Source organism: Balaenoptera borealis (assembly GCF_965194805.1).
Source record: "Balaenoptera borealis genome assembly, chromosome: 21".
Classification (NCBI taxonomy): Eukaryota; Metazoa; Chordata; class Mammalia; order Artiodactyla; family Balaenopteridae; genus Balaenoptera; species Balaenoptera borealis.
The window spans coordinates 2,560,917-2,585,729 of record NC_138880.1 but is presented as its reverse complement, the minus strand read 5'-3'; the positions used below and the strand labels follow the sequence as shown (position 1 = coordinate 2,585,729).

The window sequence follows — 24,813 nt, the reverse complement described above, 5'->3', positions numbered from 1 at the left end:
GGTGGAATACGGCTTGTCATACAACCGCACCCACAGTATTTTTAGAGCACAGCTTATGTGACTGACAGCAATGAAGGTGCCTTTTAATGAGGGTTTTAAGATGATGTTTTAAGCTCCAGTAGCTCATTTTTTCCAACTTAAGCCACTTGCATGAAGTGCTTTTTGTGAGGTGGCCAGACCGGATGGTTTCAGGGGTGGGACTTCAAACAGTGATGACCGAGGTCAGCTAGGAGCCAGCCCAGGGAAAGACAGACACAGGCTGTCCTTGGAGTTTCTGCTTGACCTCCAAAGATTTCCCGAAGAAAAGAACCTAATCTGAAGGCCGGGAGGAGAACTTAACATGTAATCTCATGTGTGTGCAGTGTCTGCTCCCTTGGAAAGTCAAGTATTATAAGCTGTTTTCTCCAAAATGCTATGTATATGTATGTACATGCATATATATCACGTGTATATATGTACATCTGACATATATATATCACATGTAACTCCTGATAGCATGTGTTACCATAAAAAGCATAAAGAACATAATTTACATGGCACGATATTCCAGTAGCTCATCCAAACTCGTTGTTTTTACATTGAATTCTCAGAATTTGTGGGCCTGGAACTTGGGAATACATTTGTCACACTGCAGTATTAGTTTTTGTAGTGGAAATTGACTTAAGTTCTGCTACTGAATTTATTTCAAAACCATTCTGCTGCCTGTATCTTTCTCTTAAGCTATCTTCAAACACTTCTCTTTCTTTTACTTTTTATTTCTGAGACTGCCTTTTAGCAGAACTCTTCAAAGTATGGGAGAGAAGGAAGCAAGTCAGAGAGGTCAGTGGAAACAGAAAGATGAGGAAATTGAGTGATGAAGTGTTAGGGAGAAAGTTTATTCTATTGCATCTGGTTTCCTCCTTTTGCAAGTACATGCTCTCCAGGAAAATATGGCTGGGGGTGTATTTCACTTTTTAATGCTCATTTCGTCAAATTTTCATTAATGGAGCTTCTCATTCATATTAAAAGTGAATTAAAATCTGTGTGTCGGCACAGCAGCAGCTCATGGCTAGCCTGCGGGACTGAAAGGGCAGGTGACAGATCTGCTCCCTCCTCTTCCCTGCCCTGGAGGAACCGTGTGACAGCCGTGCGCAGGGTCGCGCCCCGTGAGCTCAGCTGCGAGGCCAGGTCTTCAGACGTGTTACATTCTCTGCGTGCGTGTGTGATTTTTGAAAGCATTATTTTCCAACCAGTTGAATCTAACTTGAAACCCTTCATAAATGTCAGAAACCAGGCAGCGGCGAGGCCGGCGTCCCGCTCGGCCCAGGGGGACATCGTGCGCTGGTTCCGGGAGGAGCAGCTCCCGCTGCGGGCCGGCTACCTTGGCACCTCGGACAGCGTCGCCCCGTGGTTCCACGGTGAGTGCACGGCTCCGCGCCTGGCGGTGGGTGAGCCGGCTCGGCCTCCAGGCGCGCGGGGTCAGGGCTGCCTTTCACCTGAGCTGCCCCCGAAGAGTCTCTGACCTTGTCCTCGCAGAGCGGCTTTCCCCGGCTTTCTCAGGGAGCTGCAGTCTCACGACCAGAGGCGCACGCCACGGTGGCTGCCAGCACGGGGGGTGGTTCATCACCCCGGACGGACACCACGGGGTGGAGGGAAGGCAGGCCCCTTGGGACACCCCGCAGATGGCAGCGCTGTCATCCACCCCCCCCCCCAGGGAGGGGTCGGTGTGGCCTCTGTGCGTGGTCGGAAGGTCACGGGCTGAGTGACCTTGAGCAGATCATCGTTCTCCGCAGCGAGTCCGTTTATCTGAGCCTCGCTTTCCTCATCTGTTAAGTGAAGGGGTGGGACTTTGTGATCTTGAACTTAAAAGTTGATCCGTGTGGTTAAGGCTGCGAAGTGGGTCTGTTGGGGGCTGAGCAGAGGTCAGCTCGTAAAGCACGTCTTCATTCGACCCTCGAAGCTAGGCTCATTCAATCCGTCTGTTTACCCAGCGCCCGCCTCACCGACCTCTCCGTTTCTTGAACTTCAAGAAAAGGAGGTGGCTTCCTGCCTCGACTGGCCTCCACGAGGTCTGTGGTTGGGTTGGACTCACTGGTTCCGTGGACAGCAAAAGCTTTTTTTTTTTTTGTGCTGCATGGTGCGGCACGCCGGATCTTAGTTCCCCGACCAGGGATTGAACCCGTGCCCCTTGCAGTGGAAGCGCGGAGGGTTAACCACTGGACCAGCAGGGAAGTCCCAACAAAAGCTTTAAGACAGAGATCACGCCCTCTCATGGAGCACACTTGTCCTAACGGGTATCTCGGTTTGAGTTATGTTTAAGGCTACTCTCTTTTCAGTAGGATCATCTCACACATAAATAAAGCCACAAAAACAAGCTCCCAAACACACAGCATGGCAAACTCCTCTAAAAAGAACCACGTTATCTGTGGTAGGCTCGTTGCCAAAGGGCTGCCTTTACAGGTACAGCACAGCAGCCTAGTTTTGCTTGAAAGTGCATGTTCTTTGGCGATTTAGGTTTTGTAATTGTCCATCCCCAGAGGAGCCCCCCAGCCCAGCCCTCCCAGGACCAGGTCCTTCCTTTCCATTCTGCTCTGAAGACACTGGGGGAAAGAGTGACAACAGCGTCAAAAGATGAATAGAGAGAACATGGTCAGAGACCCGTCTGTCATGGTCAACTCCGCTGCCCCACATTGCCTGTTTTTTTTCCTTTTTAAGATAAGCAGTGAGGAAATCAGCCACTTTGTAGCTTCTGTGTCACTGGGCAGAAGATGCTGTCATCCCTGATTAAAAGAGTGGTAGCTTTTTTAACAGCAGGGTGTGAGAAATTAAAAGTGTTGGTGTTATTAAAAATCCTGATACTTCAACGGGCAGATCTGTTTGAAACAGTTGCTATGAGCTAGGAAGACACAGTCGGACTAAAAATCTAGTTGAAGCTTTGGTTAAAAAATAAGACTGAGTTTTACGTATAATTTATTAATTGTTATTGATTTATTTTCATTTATACAAACATCATAGTTATAAGCAAAGCAAATAATATGATACAATATAATAAGGTAATAATAAATAAATACACAGCCAGTCAATGTAAATCATTATCTTCAGTTTTAAGAAGACAAAATTTCACATTTCTATCACAAAGAGAATATGGATCACATCTTATCTTTTTTTTTTTTTAATTTTTATTTATTTATTTATTATTTTTGGCTGTGTTGGGTCTTCGTTTCTGTGTGAGGGTTTTCTCTAGTTGTGGCAAGCGGGGGCCACTCTTCATCACGGTGCGCGGGCCTCTCACTGTCGCGGCCTCTCTTGTTGTGGAGCACAGGCTCTAGAGCGCAGGCTCAGTAGGTGTGGCTCATGGGTCTAGTTGCTCCGCAGCATGTGGGATCTTCCCAGACCAGGGCTCGAACCCGTGTCCCCTGCATTGGCAGGCAGATTCTCAACCACTGCGCCACCAGGGAAGCCCACATCTTATCTTTTTGAAATATAATTGTTTATTTATCAGGAAGCCTGTTTTGAAATAGCGGCATGGAAGCTCTTCTTCATTGGTTTGCCATATTCCATTCATTGTCATGCACTCCGTTAATCACCCTTCCTAAATTACTGTTTTGGCCACCTAATCTTCCACCCCACAGAAGTTTCTATTTCACCCCTTTCTCTTAATTAGCTTTGGGTAAGGATGGGGGTGGGTAGGAGGAGACCAGGGAAGTGAGGGCTGCTGGGCCTCTGGCTTGTGGGGTGGGTAGGAGCTGCACGCTGTTGGTGAGACAGGAACCCAGGAGGATGCGGGGACTTAGGGGAGGGGACAGTGCACTGGTTTGGGATATGATGAGTTTGAATGTTCTTTGGGGCCGTTGTGTGAAAGTATCCATTTGGCGATCAGATTAATGGGTCAACCCTGGAGATAATAGATTGGATCGTTAGCCCATAATTAAAAGCATGGAGGGGATGAGACTTTCCAGGGGTGAGTTGGGAAGATGGTAAGAGAGGAAGACCAGGCACAGAAGCTGAGGGAGTGCCAGCCACCACTCAGCGTGGTGGCAGAGAGGAGCAGAGACCCCCCCCATCTCTGTCCCAGGCTTGGTGGGTCCAAAACCTGCTGGGCAGGTCAGCCAGAGGGAGAATGGCCAGATTGGCGGCTCAGATCCAGAGGCTATCCGCCCCCTGGCAGATTCCTTCTTGCTCACAGAAGGTCAGTCTTTGTCCTGTGAAGGCTTTTAACTGATTAGATGAGGTCCAGCCACACTATGGAGGATTTTCTCTCCTCATTTAAACATGATTTTTCTTTTCTTTCTTTCTTTCTTTTTTTTTTTTTTTTGGCTGTACTGGGTCTTCATTGCTGCCCGTGAGTTTTCTCTAGTTGCGGTGCGCAGGCTTCTTGTTGCAGCGGCTTCTCTTGTTGTGGAGCATGGGTTCTAGTCACGTGGGCTTCAGTAGTTGTGGCTCGCGGGCTCAGTAGTTGCTGCTCGCGGCTCTAGAGTTCAGGCTCAGTAGTTGTGGCACGTGGGCTTAGTTGCCTTGTGGCATGTGGGATCTTCCCAGACCAGGGATCAAACCTGTGTCCCCTGCATTGGCAGGCGGATTCTTAACCACTGGACCACCAGGGAAGTCCCTAAACATGATTTTTCTAATTATGAAATATTTTAAACAAGAACAGTACAGAGGGAAATACATCTAGTGCCAGTGATGAAACACGTTATAGCTACTCTCCAGATACAGTGAATGTTAAAAACCATATTTACTTCATATCTGTTTTTATTAAGAAATAAATCCTGACAGAGAGAATTAAGGCTTCTTTTTTATTCCCTTTTTGATTCTATTTTCTTCTCTCCTTCCCAATGGGTGAACCACTCTTCTGAAGCTGTCCTTTCCATCCATATTTTTATACTCTTATTATATATATGCATATGTGTGTATTTCTATAAAATATATTTTAAAAATATAAAACATAGGTATATGTATGTTTCTATAAAACAGAATATTGTGTTTAGCATTTACATGGGTATCATGTTATAGACATTCTTCTGCAACGTGTGTTTTCTCTCAACATTATGTTATCTGGGTTTTTCTTTGTTTATAAATGTAGACTGGCTCATTCATTTTACCTGTAGTGCAGTATTATATGATATATGTTATTTAAATATTTATAATACACACGCTATAAAACACATAATGTTTTATTTGTGTTTAACGATGATATATATTTTATTACACACACATATCATTATTCATTCATCCCTTCTCCTACATTTGGTACTTTTTTTTTGCTATTGAAGAAAATGACGTGGTGTACACCCTGAACATGTCTCATTGTAGACATTCATGATAATTTCTTCAGGGTATACATCTAGAAGTGGAAATGCTGGGAGGTAAGGTATGTGCATCTTTAATTATATTAAATATTGCCAAATGCCCTCCAAAGTGATTATACAAAGTTATACTCCCACTAGCTGTACTTGAGAGTTTTTCTTCCTATATACTTGACATATGTGATATTGCCAGACTTCTTTGTTAATCTAACAGCCTGCAGTGGAACCACCTTATTTTAATTAGCATTGATTTGTTGTCCAGTTAGCCTTTTTTTATTAGTTTATAAAGAATTTATTTTTCCAATTCTTACATTAATTTCCATGAAAAACCTTATATTGACTTCTTTATTGGTTAAAAAAATCAAATATTATTCACCATGATTTTTTTTTTAATGTACTATTTTTTTTAACATCTTTATTGGAGTATAATTGCTTTACGTTGTTGTTAGTTGCTGCTGTATAACAAAGTGAATCAGCTATACATATACATATATCCCCATATCCCCTCCCTCTTGCGTCTCCCACCCACTCTCCCTATCCCACCCCTCTAGGTGGTCACAAAGCACGAGCTGATCTCCCTGTGCTATGCTGCTGCTTCCCACTAGCTATCTATTCTACATTTGGTAGTGTATATATGTCAGTGCTACTCTCTCACTTCGTCTCAGCTTACCCTTCACCCTCCCCATGTCCTCAAGTCTGTTCTCTATGTCTGAGTCTTTATTCCTCTCCTGCCCCTAGGTTCTTCAGAACCTTTTTTTTTTTTTTTTTTTAGAGTCCATATATATGTGTTAGCATACGGTATTTGTTTTTCTCTTTCTGACTTACTTCTCTCTGTAGGACAGACTCTAGGTCCATCCACCTCACTACAAATAACTCAATTTCGTTTCTTTTTATGACTGAGTAGTATTCCATTGTATATATGTGCCACATCTTCTTTATCCATTCATCTGTCGATGGACATTTAGGTTGCTTCCATGTCCTGACTATTGTAAATAGTGCTGCAATGAACATTGTGGTACATGTCTCTTTTTGAATGATGGTTTTCTCAGGGTATATGCCCAGTATTGGGATTGCTGGGTCATATGGTAGTTCTATTTTTAGTTTTTTAAGGAACCTCCATACTGTTCTCCATAGTGGCTGTATCAATTTACCTTCCCACCAACAGTGCAAGAGGGTTCCCTTTTCTCCACACCCTCTCTAGCATTTATTGTTTGTAGATTTTTTGATGATGGCCATTCTGACCGGCGTGAGGTGATACCTCTTTGTAGTTTTGATTTGCATTTCTCTAATAATTAGTGATGTTGAGCATCTTTTCATGTGCCTCTTGGCCATCTGTATGTCTTCTTTGGTGAAATGTCTATTTAGGTCTTCTGCCCATTTTTTACTTGAATTGTTTGTTTTTTTGATATTGAGCTCCATGAGCTGTTTATATATTTTGGAGATTAATCCTTTGTCCATTGTTTCATTTGCAAATATTTTCTCCCATTCTGAGGGTTGTCTTTTCGTCTTGATTATGGTTTCCTTTGCTGTGCAAAAGCTTTTAAGTTTCATTAGGTCCCATTTATTTATTTTTGTTTTTATTTCCATTTCTCTAGGAGGTGGGTCAAAAAAGATCTTGCTGTGGTTTATGTCAAAGAGTGTTTTTCCTATGTTTTCCTCTAAGAGTTTTATAGTGTCTGGCCTTACATTTAAGTCTTTAATCCATTTAGAGTTTACTTTTGTGTATGGTGTAAGGGAGTGTACTAATTTCATACTTTTACATGTAACTGTCCAGTTTTCCCAGCACCACTTATTGAAGAGGCTGTCTTTTCTCCACTGTATATGCTTGCCTCCTTTATCAAAGATGAGGTGACCATATGTGCGTGGGTTTATCTCTGGGCTTTCCATCCTATACCATTGATCTATATTTCTGTTTTTGTACCAGTACCATACTGTCTTGATTACTGTAGCTTTGTAGTATAGTTTGAAGTCAGGGAGCCTGATTCTTCCAGCTCCGTTTTTCTTTCTCAAGGTTGCTTTGGGTATGTGGGGTCTTTTGTGTTTCCCTACGAATTGTAAAATTTTTTGTTCTAATTGTGTGAAGAATGCCATTGGTAGTTTGATAGGGATTGCTTTGGGTAGTATAGTCATTTTCACAATATTGATTCTTCCAATCCAAGAATATGGTGTATTTCTCCATCTGTTTATGTCATCTTTGATTTCTTTCATCAGTGTTTTATAGTTTTCCGAGTACAGTCTTTCACCTCCTTAGGTAGGTTTACTTCTAGGTATTTTCTTCTTTTTGTTATGATGGTAAATGGGATTGTTTCCTTAATTTCCCTTTCTGATTTTTTGTTGTTAGTGTATAGGAATGCCAGAGATTTCTGTGCATTAATTTTGTATCCTGAAACCTTACCAAATTCATTGATTAGTTCTAGTAGTTTTCTGGTTGCATCTTTAGGACTTTCTATGTATAGTATCATGTCATCTGCAGACAGTGAGAGTTTTACTTCTTCTTTTCCAATTTGTATTCTCTTTATTTCTTTCTCTTCTCTGACTGCCATGGCTAGGACTTCCAAAACTATGTTGAATAAGAGTGGCAAGAATGAACATCCTTTTCTTGTTCCTGATCTTAGTGGAAATGCTTTCAGTTTTTCACTATTGAGTATGATGTTTGCTGTGGGTTTGTCATATATGGCTTTTATTATGTTGAAGTAGGTTCCCTCTATGCCCATTTTCTGGAGAGTTTTTATCATAAATGGGTGTTGAATTTTGTCAAAAGCTTTTTCTGTATCTATTGAAATGATCATATGGTTTTTATTCCTTAATTTGTTGATATGGTGTATCACATTGATTAATTTGCATATATTGAAGAATCCTTGCATCCCTGGGATAAATCCCGCTTGATCATGGTGTATGATCCTTTTAATATGTTGTTGGATTCTGTTTGCTAGTATTTTGTTCAGGATTTTTGCTTCTATGTTCATCAGTGATATTGGTCTATAATTTTCTTTTTTTGTGATGTCTTTTTCTGGTTTTGGTATCAGGGTGATGATGGCTTCATAGAATGGATTTGGGAGTGTTTCTCCCTCTGGAAATTTTTGGAAGAGTTTGAGAAGGATCAATGTTAGCTCTTCTCTAAGTGTCTGATAGAATTTGCCTGTGAAGCCATCCAGTCCTGGACTTCTGTTTGTTGGAAGATTTTTAATTACAGTTTCAATTTCATTACTTGTGATAGGTCTGTTTATATTTTCTAATTCTTCCTGGTTCCATCTTGGACAATTGTACCTTTCCAAGAATTTGTCCATTTCTTCGTGGTTGTCCATTTTATTGGCATATAGTTGTTTGTAGTAGTCTCTTATAATCCTTTTTATTTCTTTGCTGTCAGTTGTGATTTCTCCTTTTTCATTTCTAATTTTATTGATTTCAGTCCTCTCCCTTTTTTTCTTAATGAGTCTGGCTAAGGGTTTATCAATTTTGTTTATCTCTCAAAGAACTAGCTTTTAGTTTTATTGATCTTTGCTATTGTTTTCTTCATTTCTATTTCATTTATTTCTGCTCTGATCTTTATGATTTCTTTCCTTCTACCAACTTTGGGTTTTCTTTGTTCTTCTTTCTGTAGTTGTTTTAGGTGTAGGGTTAGATTGTTTATTTGAGATTTTTCTTATTTCCTGAGGTGAGATTGAATTGATATAACTTCTCTCTTAGAACTGTTTTTGCTGTGTCCCATAGGTTTGTGTTTTCGTTGTCATTTGTTTCTATGTATTTTTTTATTCGATTTCTTCAGTGATCTCTTGGTTATTTAGTAGTGCAGTGTTTAGCCTCCATGTATTTGTGGTTTTTACAGGTTTTTTCCTGTAATTGATTTCCAGTCTCATAGGCACTGTGGTCAGAAAAGATGCTTGATACGATTTCAATTTTCTTAAATTTACTGAGGCTTGATTTGTGACCCAGGATGTGATCTATCCTGGAGAATGGTCTGTGTGCACTTGAGAAGAAAGTGTATTCTGCCACTTTTGGGTGGAATGTTCTATAAATATCAATTAAATCTATCTGGTCTATTGTGTCATTAAAGCTTGTGTTTCCTTATTTATTTTCTGTTTGGATGATCTGTCCATTGGGTAAGTGGGTTGTTAAAGTCCCCTACTATTATTGTGTTACTGTCGATTTTCCCTTTCATAGTTGTTAGCATTTGCCTTATGTATTGAGGTGCTCCTAATTTGGGTGCATAAACATTTATAGTTGTTATATCTTCTTCTTGGATTAATCCCTTGATCATTATGTAGTGTCCTTCCTTATGTCTTGTAGCAGTCTTTATTTTCAAGTCTATTTTATCTGATACGAGTATTGCTACTTCAGCTTTCTTTTGATTTCCATTTGCATGGAATATCTTTTTCCATCCCTTCACTTTCAGTCTGTATGTGTCCCTAGGTCTGAAGTGGGTCTCTTATAGACAGCATATATATGGGCTTGTTTTTGTATCCATTCAGCCAGTCTGTGTCTTTTGGTTGGGGCATTTAATCCATTTACATTCAAGGTTATTATCAATATGTATGTTCCTATTACCATTTTCTTAATTGTTTTGGGTTTGGTTTTGTGGGTCTTTTTCTTCTCTTGTGTTTCCTGCCTAGAGAAGTTTCTTTAGCATTTGTTGTTAGTTTGGTGGTGCTGAATTGTCTTAGCTTTTGTTTGTCTGAAAAGCTTTTGATTTCTCCATCGAATCTGAATGAGATCCTTGCTGGGTAGAGTAATCTTGGTTGTAGGTTTTTCTCTTTCATCATTTTAGGTATATCCTGCCACTGCCTTCTGGCCTGCAGAGTTTCTACTAAAAAATCAGCTGATAACCTTATGGGGATTCCTTTAAATGTTATTTTTTTTTCCCCTTGCTGCTTTTAATATTTTTTCTTTGAATTTAATTTTTGTTAGTTTTATTAATATGTGTCTTGGTGTGTGTCTCCTACGGTTTATCCTATATGGGACTCTCTGTGCTTCCTGGACTTGGGTGACTATTTCCTTTCCCATGTTAGGGAAGTTTTCAACTATAATCTCTTCAAATATTTTCTCAGACCCTTTCTTTTTCTCTTCTTCTTCTGGGACCCCTATAATTTGAATGTTAGTGCATTTAGTGTTGTCCCAGAGGTCTCTGAGATTGTTTTCAATTCTTTTCATTCTTTTTTCTTTATTCTTCTCCTCAGCAGATATTTCCACCATTTTGTCTTCCAGCTCACTTATTTGTTCTTCTGCTTCAGTTATTCTGTTATTGATTCCTTCTAGTGTATTTTTCATTTCACTTATTGTATTGCTCATCTCTGTTTGTTTGTTCTTTAGTTCTTCTAGATCTTTGTTAAACATTTCTTGTATTTTCTCAATCCGTGCCTCCATTCTATTTCCGAGATTCTGGATCATCTTTATTATCATTACTCTGAATTCTTTTTCAGGTAGATTGCCTATTTCCTCTTTATTTTTTTGGACTTGTAGGTTTTTACCTTGCTCCTTCATCTGTGACATATTTTTTTGCCATCTCATTTTTTTTTCCTTTTTTTATGACTGGGATTGTGTTCCTGTCTTACTGGTTGTTTGACCTGAGGCTTTCAACACTGCAGTTTGTAAGCTGTTTGGTAGAGCTGGGTCTTGGTGCTAAGATGAGGATCTCCGGAAGACCTCACTCTGATGAATATTCCCTGGGGTCTGAGGTTCTCTGTTAGTTCAGTGGTTTGGACTCGGAGCTCCCACCCCAGGAGCTTCAGCCCAACCCCCAGCTCATGAACCAAGATCCTGCAAGCTGCACCAGGTGGCAAAAAAACAAAACAAAACAATGTAAAAAATAAAATTAGACTAGGAAACTAACAGCTATGTTAGAAAAAATATAAAAATTAAAATATAGATGAAGCAACAACCAGAAGGTAAAACAGAGCCACAATAGTGAAAAAGAGGAGGAGAAAAAAAAAAAGGTGGAAAAGGCCTTGGTTGTGGAGGGTGGTGCCTAAGCAAGGGTGAGGTTTGGGCAGTGGGCGGGGCCTATGCTCAGGACGCACAGGGCTGGAAAAGGTGGGGGGTAGGGGGGTGGGGCTTAGGCTCAATGGAACATAAGGGACCCAGGCGTGCCCCCCACCCCTGCTCTCAGCGGGCAGGGGACCCCACCTGGGAGCCTAGCAGGCTTCCTGGGCTCAAAGGGGCAGGGCAAACACCCTCCTCACCTGCTTCTCCCGTCCTGGAGGGCCCCTCCCACCTGCCTCTCCTGATCTCCCCGGCCTCCCTCCTATGTCCCCAGGGCCCATGTGGTCTGGAGTGGGCTTTAGAGGGTGGGAGATTGGCCTGGGAGCTTAGCAGGCTCCCCAGGCCCTAGTGGGCAGAGCAAACGCCCTGTGATCCTCTCCCACTCCTCTGGTCCTGGAGGGCCCTCCCGCCTGCCTCTCCTGTTCTCTCCCGGCCTCCCTTCTATGTCCCCAGGACCAACCCAGCCCGGAGGGGACCTCTGAGGGCGTAGGACCTGGCCTGAGAGCCGGGCAGACTTCCCCGGCCAACTGGGCAGGGGTAACGCTGGGCCCGCATCCCCCCAATCCGAGCCTCTGAGGGTCCCTCTAGGTGTGGGAACCCCTGCCCCCTCTCAGCCACCCCTCAGGGGCACCGGTCCTGTCCAGCCTCCATTTCTCCTGCCCTCTCAGTCCCTCCACGTCCTACTGGTTCGCTTGGGGGTTCCTCTCATCTCCTCGGGCATCAGGGCAGGTGCCCTAGTTGTGGGGAGATGCAAAGTCTGCGTCTTCCCACACCGCCATCTTGACTCCACCGTGTAATTTATTTTTATATATGATATGTGGTATAGAGGCTTGATTTATCCTTTTTCATACGAGTGGCCAGTTGTCCCAACATCATTCCTTAAATAATCCTTCCTTTCTCCACTGATTTGTAATGTCAAGTTTTAAAACTCTCGTTAGGATTTTAAATGGAATTGCATTGAATTTGTAGATTAATTTGGAGAGGTAATTGCCATCTTTATATTATCATATCTTTCCACCCGTGAACATGGTAAATGTCTCCTTATATTTCTTTTTAAATCATTAAATAAATTCCCCATACACGACATGCACTTTAAAAAAAGCAAACCAGACTTTAGTTCTATGTACTTATAATTTTTGTTTCTATTTTGAAAGAGATTTTTTGAAGTATAGAATTGGTTGTTGGTGGTGTAAAGAAGTTATGTTTTTATATATTGATCTTGAGTCCAGTAACACTGTTGAACTCTTATTAATTCTACTGTCAGAGTATTCTGTTGGAGCTGTAATATTTCGAGGGCTAACATGGGCCAAGCATTGCACTGCACTCTTGAAGAAGATAACTTTCATTCCCACTCCACAGAAGAAGAACCCAGGAACTAAAATGGTAGGTTCTTTCCCCACCTGTGGTGGCAGAAGCAGCATTCACACCCAGATCTATTTGACTTCAAAGCCGCAGTGTATCTGCACTAGGACAAGTGAGAACACCCGTGTGGTGCTTTTTATTACCTGTGAAGTTTAAATCAGTGAACAGTAATACCATAGAGATTTGCTTCTCTGATAAATGAATGAGGTCACTCAGTCTCACAGGCAGTGGTGAAATAGGAGTGTCAAAGAGACCTCATTCAGCTACGTCTTGCCCCATCCCTGCCTCTGAGAATAAGGGAAAAGCACACTTTTGTCTGGACACTGTTTTGCTCACTTCCAGGTGGGATTCCAAGAAGCAGTTATTTGACATACAAATGTTCCAAGGCCACAGGGTTTGGAGTAACAGAAGTGCAATCTTATTATGATTGTGGTAGTAGTTACCCAACTGTATGCGTTTGTCAGAATTGATCTACGGCACACTTAAAACTGGTGAATTTTATTGTATGTAAATGATATCTCAAACTGATTTTTAAAAATTTAATGCCCCAAAGCAGCACAGAGTTTTCTTAGCTCCTAGCTCGGAAAGGTAGTATGGTGCAGGCTTAGTACCAGACTCCAAGATGGATCACTGGGTTTCAGTTGTGTTTTCTCCTCTGTAAATGGGTGTAATATCTACACCACAGCATTGTTTTTTAAGTAAGTCAGCTGACATGCGTGAAGTGCTTAGGGCCTGGTGCAGTGTTTCTGTTGTCACCAGAACCGATCAGCTTCCTATTGGAAGTTCGCCCCTCCTGTCCTCCCTGCCTCTCTGTTCCTCATCATCCTCACCCCACCACAAAGTATTGTGTTGAGTAGCGGCCTCACATACAAGGAAGACGCAGCACTTCAACAAAATAGATCCTAATTACTGCCAAAACCGTCCTATGCTGTTTCCTCAAGTATTTACTTAGGGCCTGTCCTTTAAAAGCCTAGAGCCCAGGAGGTCACCCCAGAAGGTGACAGTAATTTGGAAGAACAAACGGAGAGCCACCCCACAATCAGGGAATAAAGCTGTGTGGAAAGTTCAGCATAACAAGCAGTTAGGGTTGAGCGTGGGGTTAGGAGGGAGGATGTGGTGAGATGGCAGTGAGTCCTAGGGTCACTGAAGCAGTGTCTTCTCTTTTCTAGATTTATAATTTTCTGAGTACTGTAGTTGTTAAGTCTATTTGGTTTTGTTTCCTTAAGAGGGATTGTTTTCTTCTCTATTCCTCACTGCTTATCTCCTCGCATGCTTGTGTTCAGTTCAGGACTGTCTTGACCCTCGAATATGACCCTTCTTTTTATCCATTTCATTCTTGCGTGTGGCCACCCTATTACAGCGCCTTTTGGTCTGGACCGTTTGTGCAGTTGGTGATAAGTGTCGGGGAGACTTCCTGGCCAAACTTAACACCCCTCTGAGCAAAGTCATTTCACTCATTCTGTCTCCTACTGTGAGCCTCCAACGTGGGTAGATATGTAATTAATTGTACCACTTTTTGGAGAAAAGGGCCAAGGAATAAATAAAACTGAAGTTTGAAGGTCCATCCAGAAACCCACAGACCCATTTCTTCATTCCGTCCATTTTCCTACTCCTGTGAAATATGCAACAGTGTCAGGAGCTTAGGAACCAGCAGGAACTAGGAGTGGGAAGGTGGGAAAAAGATAGAAGTAAACGTGTAAACGGATTTCTGATTTAGGAAATTTCTAATTACTTCTGTTGTTGTTAGATAATTCACATGCTTGCTTTATGCATCAATAGCTGATCATTATTCCTCTGAAATGTAATTTATGCTTCCTTATCCAAAAATGGAAATGCTTAGACTGTTGATGAAATATTTCCACCTGATTTATTTCTTGTGTATGTCTTTGCTGTCGTGGCATATGATCGAACCTGCCCTCCAAATGCTTTACATTTTTTAAAAACTTTACATTTTAAGCTACTTAAAAAGCAAATCCTTATAACATCTATGGGCTACCAACACAGTTCATACTGCAACTATTTTGATTCCTTCCATATTAGCTACACCCTCCAAATTTTCATCCTCCATTGGGGGTAAATCCTGTCCATTTCTGTGGAGGCAGTTATTCTCTGGAACTTAAGTTCCCTAGAGATGATTGTCCAGGAGGAGTCCTGTGTCTTTGTCTTCCCAGTGTTACCGAGTCCAAGCTCATACTGCTCGGGGCATGACAGGCCGATACATTGAGAGATGAGGTGTTGGGGCAGAGAAGAGTAACTTCATTCAGAAAGCCAGCAGACAGAGGAGACGGTGGACTAGTGTCCCAAAGAACCATCTTACCCCAGCTAGAATTCAGGCTGCTTTTACACTAAAAGGGGAGGTGGTGTGCTTCGTTATTACAGACTTCTTGGTGTCAGAATCCTTTGTTCTTGCTGCTGTCCACGTAGGTCACGTAGGTCAGGTCACAACAAGACAAAGGTTATTCTGTGTTCTGCAACTTTTTATCTCTATGTGAATGGAAAGCGTTATACCTTTAAAGGTCAGAGCCTTGAGAATGGGCTACCCTGTATATTTCAGGCTATAGGCAGCACTCCTTTTTACAAAGGTGCAGAGCCGGCATGACTAAGCACAGGGCACAGAGCACAAAGGTTAGAGCTAAAGGAATAGGTCCAATATGGAGTCAGGTTTGTTCTCCTCCATTATACCTGCAGTGTGCCATCCAGGCTCTATCAGCACAGTCCTCCAGGGCTGAGTGTATATACCTGGATGGGTTGCATTGAGAAAGTCTCACAGAAGCCTCCCTAGATTTCTTTCAGGCTAAAACCTTAATTAACCTGGAAACTGGCATCCATAAGTGACAATCTGTCCTTCAGCTATTTTGCTGAGGAGTAGAGATTTCTTAATTGGGGGGCCATCAAAATTCTACCCATCTCTCACAAAGGGATTTTTCAAGCTTCTGTCTTAAGCACAAATTACTGATTTGTGTGACTTTCCAAAGTCACCCAAATGTATTCACCCTGCCTCACTTACATCTATGATTCGACTGCCTCACGGAGTGGAAGAGGCTGTGGTCGGAAGCAGGAGGACGTCGGTGCCTGTGCGAGGCAGTGATCTCGCAGAGGCAGCAGGGAGTGGTGGCGTGAAGCGAGATCTTAGTTCCCTGCCCAGGAATTGAACCTGGGGACCCCGGATGAAAACCAGGAATCCTAGCCACCACACCCCCTGGCTCTTGCCCGCGGTGAAAAATGCATTTCTCACAGAGGCAAAAACTGTAAAAACAGGTACAAAGTTTATTATTAGAGACACAGCACAGCAAGTGGGAGAGCACACAGGGAAACAGTTTGTTCAGTTAAGACAGAAACAAGGCAGAGATGCACACCCGGAGAGAAAGGGTGTGGGCGTCCTCCCTAATGAGGAGGAACGCAGTAAAGAGGCAGTGAAGTCACTTATACAGGGCAGTTCTTCCGGGTCTCTGTTTACCTCTGGCCAATTATCTGGTTTCTTTCTCCGCACCTGCCCTGCCCTAGGACCCTCCCTAACACGTGTGCGCAACTTTTTTCCAAGATGGATTCCAGCCCAGAGGCCTATGGGATGGCCTTAGCATCACCTATTATGGGGTGGTGCCCCCTCCTTTTTGACCCCCAAGGAGGCTTTCTGCACATGTGCAGCGTCTCCCTTGCCCCAAGGGTGGGAAATATGTGACCTCTTGATCCTTTACCCAAACAAAGTTTAGCCCCTCTCTGTTCCTGCCAAGACTTATCTTCAGACATCCACAGGAGACAAAGTCTGGCTATTTACACTGTTTCTGTTGTCACTTCCATTTCGGAGAACAAACAGGAGGCTGATTTTAACTGTCTAACCTAGAACCCATCTATCTCCTGTCTCAGGAAATGCAAACAGAAGACTAGTCTGGCCTGAAGCCCACTTTTTCCTGCCCCCTGAAATGTAAACGGGAGGCCAGTTGTAAATGCCTGGCTTGGGGCCCACCTATCTCCAGCCTGTGCAGGGGAGGGCACGGGGAAACCCTGACCTTGGGAGGGACCAGCAGGGCCTGAGCCACGAGCCCTGGGAGTCCCCTCCGTTCAGCATCAAAGCTTCATCCACAACGAGGCATCAGAGCACTTTGTCCAAATTACTCTCTGCGGTTCTCCTATGTGCCTACGTAGTGTTAGTTCAGATTTCTGAAATACCTAAAGATGAAGCATAAAGAGGTGAAAGCTACAGTATTTATTCAGATTTGAGAAGAGCTATCTTTTCTGCAGCGAATACTACGCATTGCTTTTTTTCTGGGAAACCCTGGCTTTTCTCATAAATTACCCAGGGCTTAGTATGTTATTCCAGTAATGCGGAGAACAGTCCATTAATCCCAAACCCTCTCTTCCTTGAGTTTTTCAAATGATGCAGTTGGGTCCTCACGCGGACGCTGCGGGCCACCGGGGTCAGGGCCTGCCTGCGCTCGGGGCCTCACACTTCCCATCACTGACGCCCACCACTCCGGGCTTGCGGTTTCCACTGTGGTCTTGGAGGGACCTCGGAGGCAAGAGAGAGGGCAGTGGGTGGGTCCCACCAAGGGGAGTGGCTCTGCTTGGGGGTTTACTTGGGACGCATTTCTGGAAAGGCGCATTCTACTCTTTAGAGAAGTAGTTTTAAGTCCATGCTTTTGTTGTCAGACTTTCTTTGTTGTCACGTGCCTTGTGTCCTGGACTTCTGCTGCCACAGCCAGAGCAGGCTAGACGCTGGTTCTTGAGCCGGTGCGGGGAAGCGGGCACGTGCACTGGCGACAAGCGCATCTCTGGGGCCTGGCCGCCTGCGCTCAGCTCCCGGTCCCCCACCAACCGGCTGTGTGGCCTCAGCAAATCGCATGACTGCTGCACTTGACTCTCATCAGTCTGATGCAGATAATGACGTTACCTGCCTCCCAGGGCTGGTCTGAACAAGGTAAAATACATAAAGTACTTAGAACTGTGTGTGATGCATTCTCAGGCCTGGTGAGTAAGTGTTAGCCGTTAAGGTGATGAAGTGAGAACAAACGATGTAATTTTAACCTTTGCATTATTAAGGAAACATTATGAATAATACTTTAAGAGCTCTGACCGTTTTTCCTCATCCCTAAGGTGCCTGAGACGTCAAGGGTGAATGTCAGCATCACGGTGCGTCTCCTTCTACACAGAGGACCAGGGAAGGACCCAGAGCCTCTCTGAACGTGCTTCCTTTACATACTGCAGGGTCAGAGAATGTAAAGTAGGGAGGAGCTCTCTCCCAAGTTTAAGACTCCCCGGGGATAACGTGTACACTCGCAGTCTGCAGGGTTCTGCCTGGAAGAACCAACGTGCCCTCCGGGGACAGGTGTTCCGGATGGGTGTGTGTGATCCTGGCCTCGGGTCAGGCACCTGGTCCAGCCAGCACTCCGGGCCCACCCGAGAGGCCTTATGCATGTCAGGAACTCTGCAACACGGGCCTTCCCCTTTGTCCTTGAAGGGCAGTGACGGTGCCTCTTCCTCAGGCCACCGTGAGGATTAAATGAGGGAATGCACACCTGGAGGAGTGCCAGGCAGACACAAAGAACCCTCAGTGCTGTTGTTGTTGGGTTATCTTTCGTCTGGTTATTAAACACAGCTTTTCCAGACACTGGAAGCAGGTCAGACAGATGTACGTGTATCAGCAGAGTTAGACCTAGCGGTGCCTTGGAGAAACCTGAGTGCACCCCTTGTCCCCTTGGTAACAGTTCTCAGACCAGAGGCAGTGGTTGCTAGAAGTGTCCTAGAGAAAGAAGTAAGACAAAATTATTCGTTAGACCTTTTCTGGGCATCCTGAGTGGCAGGTGCTGAGGCTGTGAAAATAAATAAGGAGTGGGGGCTGCCCTCTCGTTGCCCACGAGGAGGTGGGGCAGGGAGAGACAGAGCAGAATGTGCCGTGGTCCCCTCAGAGCTGTGGACGGCGCTTGCCCAGGTGGAGGTCGGGCCAGGTGAGCCCTTGGAGAGGCTGAGTGAGTGCTCAGCGGGGATGGGGCCAGGTGCTCACCGGGCCTGCAGGACCCTGAGCCTCAAATTGCTCAGGGAGAGATGAGAACGCTTCATGCTGTTGGGCTGAATCTTGGAGAATACGGAGGAAGGGCCGGCAAAGGGCATCCCATTTACCTGCCCTCCTTCTGTAGGGGAGTCGCTGTCACTTGGCTTTCCAGTGAGGGTCCTGCGGGGGGTTCTGAGTTGTTTCAGGTCTCCTGGGGCCCATTTACCGTCTCCTGTGCAAAAACAGTTTTCCTGGGCCTGGCCTGGAGCGCTAAACCTACACTCACAGGGGTTTAGGGCTGTGCTCTCCGATATGGATCCACTAGCCATGCCTGCCTCTTTACATCAAAATTAATTAAAATTAAAAATTGAGTCCCTCAGTCGCATGTCAGGTGCTCAGTAGCCACACATGACCGGCACAGACAACATTTCCATCGTCCCAGAAAATTCTGTTGAATAGGACTGTTCTTGAGGGCGCCGGGCATCACGCAGACGACCGGGACAAGTGGGACCTTTCTCTCTGCTCCCCTCCAAGCCGGGGGTCCAGGCTCTCGGGAGCTTAGCCCCTTCCCCCTGGCGCAATGCCCTCTGCTGTCCCCTGGGCCACCGCCATTCTGCCCCACCCGGCCTGGATTCAGCTCCAAAATAGACCTCTGGGTGAAGAGCTGGTTCGTTTCAAAAAACTGGTGAAGCAGAAGGAAGCTTTTATGTATCCGTGTCCACTAGCGCGGAGATCCTTCTATGCTCTCAGACAGGTTTGGTTCTTGTGTGAGGAGAGCTGGTGCGAGGGAGGTGGCCTGGAGGTGTCACAGCCTCAGGGACTGGAGGAAGACCACTCACTGCTCTAGAATTAATTTCTTAGAGTCGTGCACGGGGCACGAGTCTGTGGTGATTAATATCTGATGCTGGACTTCGGCATTGCATTCAAGAGTTCCCTTTACGGGCAGACCAAGCTCCCCGCTTGGCAGTGACCTCAGTCAGGCCTCCCTGAAGGCACCCGCCGCCCTCAATGGAATCGTGAGAAATTGTCCATCGACCTGTATCACAGGTAAACCAAGAGAGCGTGCCCTTCAGGCATGGTGACCCTGTTGTAAAGCAAGAAGAACAAAGCCTGGTCCCCGTAGCATTCGCCTTCTGCACCTGCTGTGGGTACCACTGAGTGGAAGGAGGCCCCATTAGGACCGAGTTCCGGTGTCTCTGGAGACGAGACAGCACCAGGACTTATGTGTAATGAGGAATAGTTACAGACTGGGAGGCTCTCGGATGGTTTGATTTACAGCTACTATATGACCTGATTTTAGGAGGAATTTGCCTTATTCTGGGTATAATTTTCCAGAATAACTTTCATTTTAGGAATCCAAATCCATCTTGATGAAATCCAGACATTATACATTATAACATCTGTCCCATCTGTTGAAGTAATCTGGAATCTCAGAGTCAGCCTGTCAGTAAGTTGGGGAGGGGAGAGAAATCTTTTCAGAATGAGCCCCTCGGCTCGATTCGGAAGTCAGTGAAAAATACCCCTGGTTTCAGAGACAGACCCAGAGTCTTCAAACCTTGGTCCCCTGCAGGCCCCGGGCAGGCTGGTCACCTGAGGCCTTGGTTCAGCCTCCGGTCGCCCTCCGTGGGACCGGGTGTGTGCAGAAGGTAAACAGGCAGACGGAAGCGGTCGTAGCTGGGGGAGCTCACCTGGGCATCACCTGGGCACCTGACGCGGACACCCAGCAGCTGACCCGGGGGCTCCTCGCCGGGGAAGGGCAGGAAGGTGACTGGAGAGGACGGACAAGGTGCCCCGTGGGGCAGGGGCACAGCAGAGCTGGGGCCAGAGGAAAGGCGGCAGGCTCATTTCCTGTCCAGCGCCCCGACTCCCACCCCCATCCTGGCATCGCCCTGGGGCCGAGCCTCACACACCGGGATGTCAGGTGCGGGCCCTGCAGGGGGGACGGGGCAGGAGGCGGGCCAGTCGGCTGGTCTCGGCGGGGGGAGACCAGCGGATTTCCAATCCTCCCTTTATTAAAGGTCTGCTTACAAAAGAGAACATAGAAGCAGTTTTATTTTAGGCTTCACCCTGGATAATTAGGTTTAATTCTCAGTTAACTTTACCACCTTTAGTCATGTTGGACTACAGGGCTGTGATAATCCATTGCCTTTTCACCAGGAGGTTTTCCGGGTTTTCCTGATGTGGATACTGAGGATCAGCATGGGAGAAGGCGGGGGGGTCCCATCTGCTGACGTGGGAGAGGGCGCAGAGAACGCTGCTCCCCAGGTCAGAGGTCAGAGGTCAGCGTCGCTCACTGCCCCCACCACCCTGCCAAGGCATGTCTGTGCCCTTTCTGGCTGTCTCATCACGTTGCTGGTTCATCTGAAGAATTACACTACGCATGAGAAGGGGAACCGGGAATACGAGTCAAACCTCATGCGTGTGGACTCATTGGGGAAAAGGCCGGTCTGAATCAGTGTGAATTCATGAGGCATCCAAACTATACACATGTATACATAGGTGTATAAAACTCATGTGTATATATATATGAAGGCTTTCATTCTTTTGACTGTATGTGAAGACATAAATGTTAATAGATAAGCACATATATACACATGTGCGTGCATATCCCTATATATCTACCTTCATTCCTGTAAGGGAAGCATCATTTAGGAGTGGCCACAGCAGTGGCACTGGGTAGGCCTGGGCCCGTCCTGGTTGTGTCACTAACTCGCTGACACCCGACCGGGGTGCCCACCTCCGGCGCTGGCGGCACTTGGGGCTGGATCACTCTCCGTAGCGAGGCTCTTCTGTTCACGGTGGGGGGCCTAGCATCATTCCAGCCTCGACGCACTGGGGGAAAGTAGCCCCCGACCCAGGACAGCCAAAGTGTCTCAGACATTTCCAGACATCGCCCTGGGTGAGAACTACCGTTCCAGATCAAGCAGGATCATTCCCAGGCCACAAAGTCCCCGTCAGTCAACTGGGGAGAGCTCACCCTCCCAGGACGACCGTCAAGGGTCTGACCACACTCAGAAGCCACCTGACGCCTGTGCTGTTGTCAGTGGGTGTGCGAGTGGAAATGTGTTCTGAGGGGTAAACGTTTCAGCTCTCGTTTATACTATCCATTTGCTTATGTAACCTACCCCGGCCCAGTTACCGAATACCAGACGACGAATGCTACTATACCGTATTCCTAAGAAGTCCAAACTGGACTTAAACTTGCTCAGATTTTTATTAGCTTTATCCACGCAGCTGCATTTAGCAGAGGGGAGTTTTGGAAATGACTTGGCTGAAACCCCTCTTCTTTCCCACAGGAATTCTCACACTACAGAGAGCGAATGAGCTTCTGAACACGTGCGTGCCAGGCAGCTTTCTGATCCGGGTCAGCGAGAGGATCAAGGGCTACGTCCTGTCCTACCTTTCCAAGGACGGCTGCAAACACTTCCTCATAGACGCCTCCACGGACTCGTACAGCTTCCTGGGTGCGGACCAGCTGCAGCATGCCAGCCTGGCTGAGCTGGTGGAGTACCACAAGGTGAAGCGATACGCAGACTTCATTGGCTCTGTGATAGGGGTCCTGCAGCAGCTCTGACAGTGAAAGGCAATTCCAAGAAAAATGACTGACACAAGCAGTGGGGGATTAGCCTGTGATGACCCCTCCTGATAATCAGGATTGTCAATGGCATTTCCTTTATCACTGAACCTAGTTCCTCCTCAGATGCTCAGGGAGAACGCACTAGGGCAGAGCATGCAGGAGATGCTACAGAATCTGTGCCCTCTGATCACATCTGAGAACACTCTTTTTTTTGAAGTATAGTTGATTCACAATGTGGTGTTAATTACTGCTGTACTGCAAAGTGACTCAGTTATACATATATATACATTCTTTTTTTTTAATATATTCTTTTCCATCATGAGAACACTCTTAAGTTAGAGCACAAACCCAGAAGGGAGGGAGACCACATGGCAGTTTGCGGGCAAGAAAAATCTCTTTCAAGGCTGCCTAAGCCAGGAAAGCTTTGTGTACACCGAGGGGAGACCAGAAGTTATGTGCTCTGGCGAGGTGGGGAGGGCATGGCTTCTTATTGAACTGTCTCATAAATAAGACTCAGGAGCCACCTAGTACCTGTGCTGCTGTCACTGGGCACAGCCTGACCTGTACCCTCTGCTTCACAGGAGGAGCCCATCACCTCCCTGGGGAAGGAGCTCCTTCTGTACCCCTGCGGTCAGCAGGAGCAGCCGCCCGACTACCAGGAGCTGTTTGAGTGACAGCCTCATCGTGTCATCCTGCAGCCGCCAGCTGGGCCGTCCTCTGGACAGACAGACACCGCAGAGACGGACACTTGTGTATGAAGCCACATCACCCTGCAGCGAGCCGATCCCGATCAAGTGAAAGGACCCTTGGGGGTCCCATGGCGACCTCTCTTCTGCACAAATGCTGGAGTTTAATTAACGCTAAGAGGGAATCACCTCTGCATTGTACGCACCCCAGCAGTAAAGGGAGAAGAACCCCCATTTCTGCAGCTCCCGACATGAAGGCTACAACCCGAGTGATGTATGGAATAAACAAGAAGAAATTGGAAACTTTTAGGAGTTAAGGGGCACCTCAAAACCAGAAGTCCTGCATGGCCTCGGCACTCCCTCTCTGCCTCATCTCGGAAGGTCTCGGGGTCCTGCTCCTGTGAAGTTCCTCGGCGGCGTCAGGGGCTGGCCAAAGAGCCTGCGCTGGTGGCTGAGCCCACGGCCCTGCACACCTCACTCGCGGTGCGTGTGTGGGCCAGGGTGTGAGACACACAGGGAACACAAGTTGCGGGTGTTGTGAACTGAATGAGGAGTTTGAAGGTGTAGGACGAGAGCCTTCACATGTACAGAAATACGGCAGGGGGTGAGGGGCCCTGTGTGAGGGGTTCCCTGGCTCTGGGGAGCCGGTCAGGGCTCCGCCCAGGACCTCGCCAAGGAGGGTGAAGCCACATGCGTGCCTTGGATAGACAAGGGCAGAAGAGTGAGGTTTCTGGACACCAGGTGCTGGGGGTCGAGTCCCCCAAAGAGACATTGAAGTCCTAACCCCCTGCACCTGTGAACGTGGCCTTATTTGGAAACAGGGTCTTTGCGGATGTGATCACATTAAGACAAGGTCAGACCAGATTAGGGCAGGCCCCAAAGCCAACGACTGGCATCCTTATAAGAAGAGAGGGGTTGGGAAGTTGAGGTGCACACGCAGAGGGAATTGTAGCCAGGGGACAACAGAGGCAGAGCCCCGAGTGCCAAGCTGCAAGCCAGGGGACGCCGGGGGCCGGGGGGGCAGCGTGGAGCAGACTTCCCAGAGCCCTGGAGGGGAGCATGGCCCTGCGGACACCTCGATTCCAGACTTCTCGCCTCCAGAACTATGACAGAATAAATGTCTTTTGTCTTAAGCCACCGAGTTTATGGTAATTTGTTACGGCAGCCCTAGGAAACTAATACAGAAGTTTATGTAATTGCAGACCCTGATGTGCATTGCGTACCTTTGGTGACTGTACAGCCCGCCCGCCTCCTGAGGAAGGGAAGGCGGGAGATAACTCCCCCCGGCTCTTCGGCTCTGGACGCAGATTTGCTCAGTCAGGCGTCTCATGCAGTAGCTCCCGGGCCAGCCCAGCAGGGCAACGGCCTCTGGGCGGCCACCAGGATCACGCGGGAGGATGGGGTTTGCTGGTACTCCAGGCTTGACTCCTGTGGCGGCATTCATTTAAAGGACGCATAGGGTTGTAGCAGTCTGTTCGTGAAGTTGTTCGCTGTGCAAGACACACCTGGAGAGTGTAAAATGTAGCCAGAGAAGAGGGTGGGGTGCACGTATATGTGTGAGTGTGCATGGGTGTATGTGTGCTTTAATGAGAAAGTTTTTAAACTGATCATTGTTAGGTGTTTCTTGAAATGTGCCGTGTGGTTTCTGTTGTCTGAGAGACAATGGTCAGTTGTCTAAGAGAACCTGTCTCTTAGCTTTCATTTGTAACAGTAGTTCAGCAGTCATGACATTATAAAATTGCAGACATACACAGGGCTGGAAGTCAGAAACTTCTGTTACCGGGCTTCCCTGGTGGCGCAGTGGTTAAGAATCCACCTGCCAATGCAGGGGACACGGGTTTGAGCCCTGGTCCGGGAAGATCCCACATGCCACATGGGATGAATTCTCATCCCAGCTCTGCAATTAGACTCAGTGTCCCAGGGTCTGAGCCTGGTTAAGGC

General features: G+C 46.2%; 1 protein-coding gene across 9 annotated transcripts in view; it reads left to right on the top strand.

Annotated features, from left to right (window-relative positions):
* The window catches only part of SH2D4A (SH2 domain containing 4A), a 72,237-nt gene extending 48,232 nt beyond the window's left edge, over positions 1–24,005 (top strand). For all 9 annotated transcript variants that reach the window (XM_082374880.1, XM_082374876.1, XM_082374873.1 and 6 more), the window contains 3 exons: positions 1,267–1,397; positions 21,906–22,126; positions 22,768–24,005. In XM_082374880.1, coding sequence (XP_082231006.1) covers positions 1,267–1,397; positions 21,906–22,126; positions 22,768–22,860 — 445 coding nt within the window. In that variant the 3' untranslated portion in view covers positions 22,861–24,005. The remainder of the gene's footprint in view (positions 1–1,266; positions 1,398–21,905; positions 22,127–22,767) is intronic.
* The last annotated feature ends 808 nt before the right edge of the window (positions 24,006–24,813 follow it).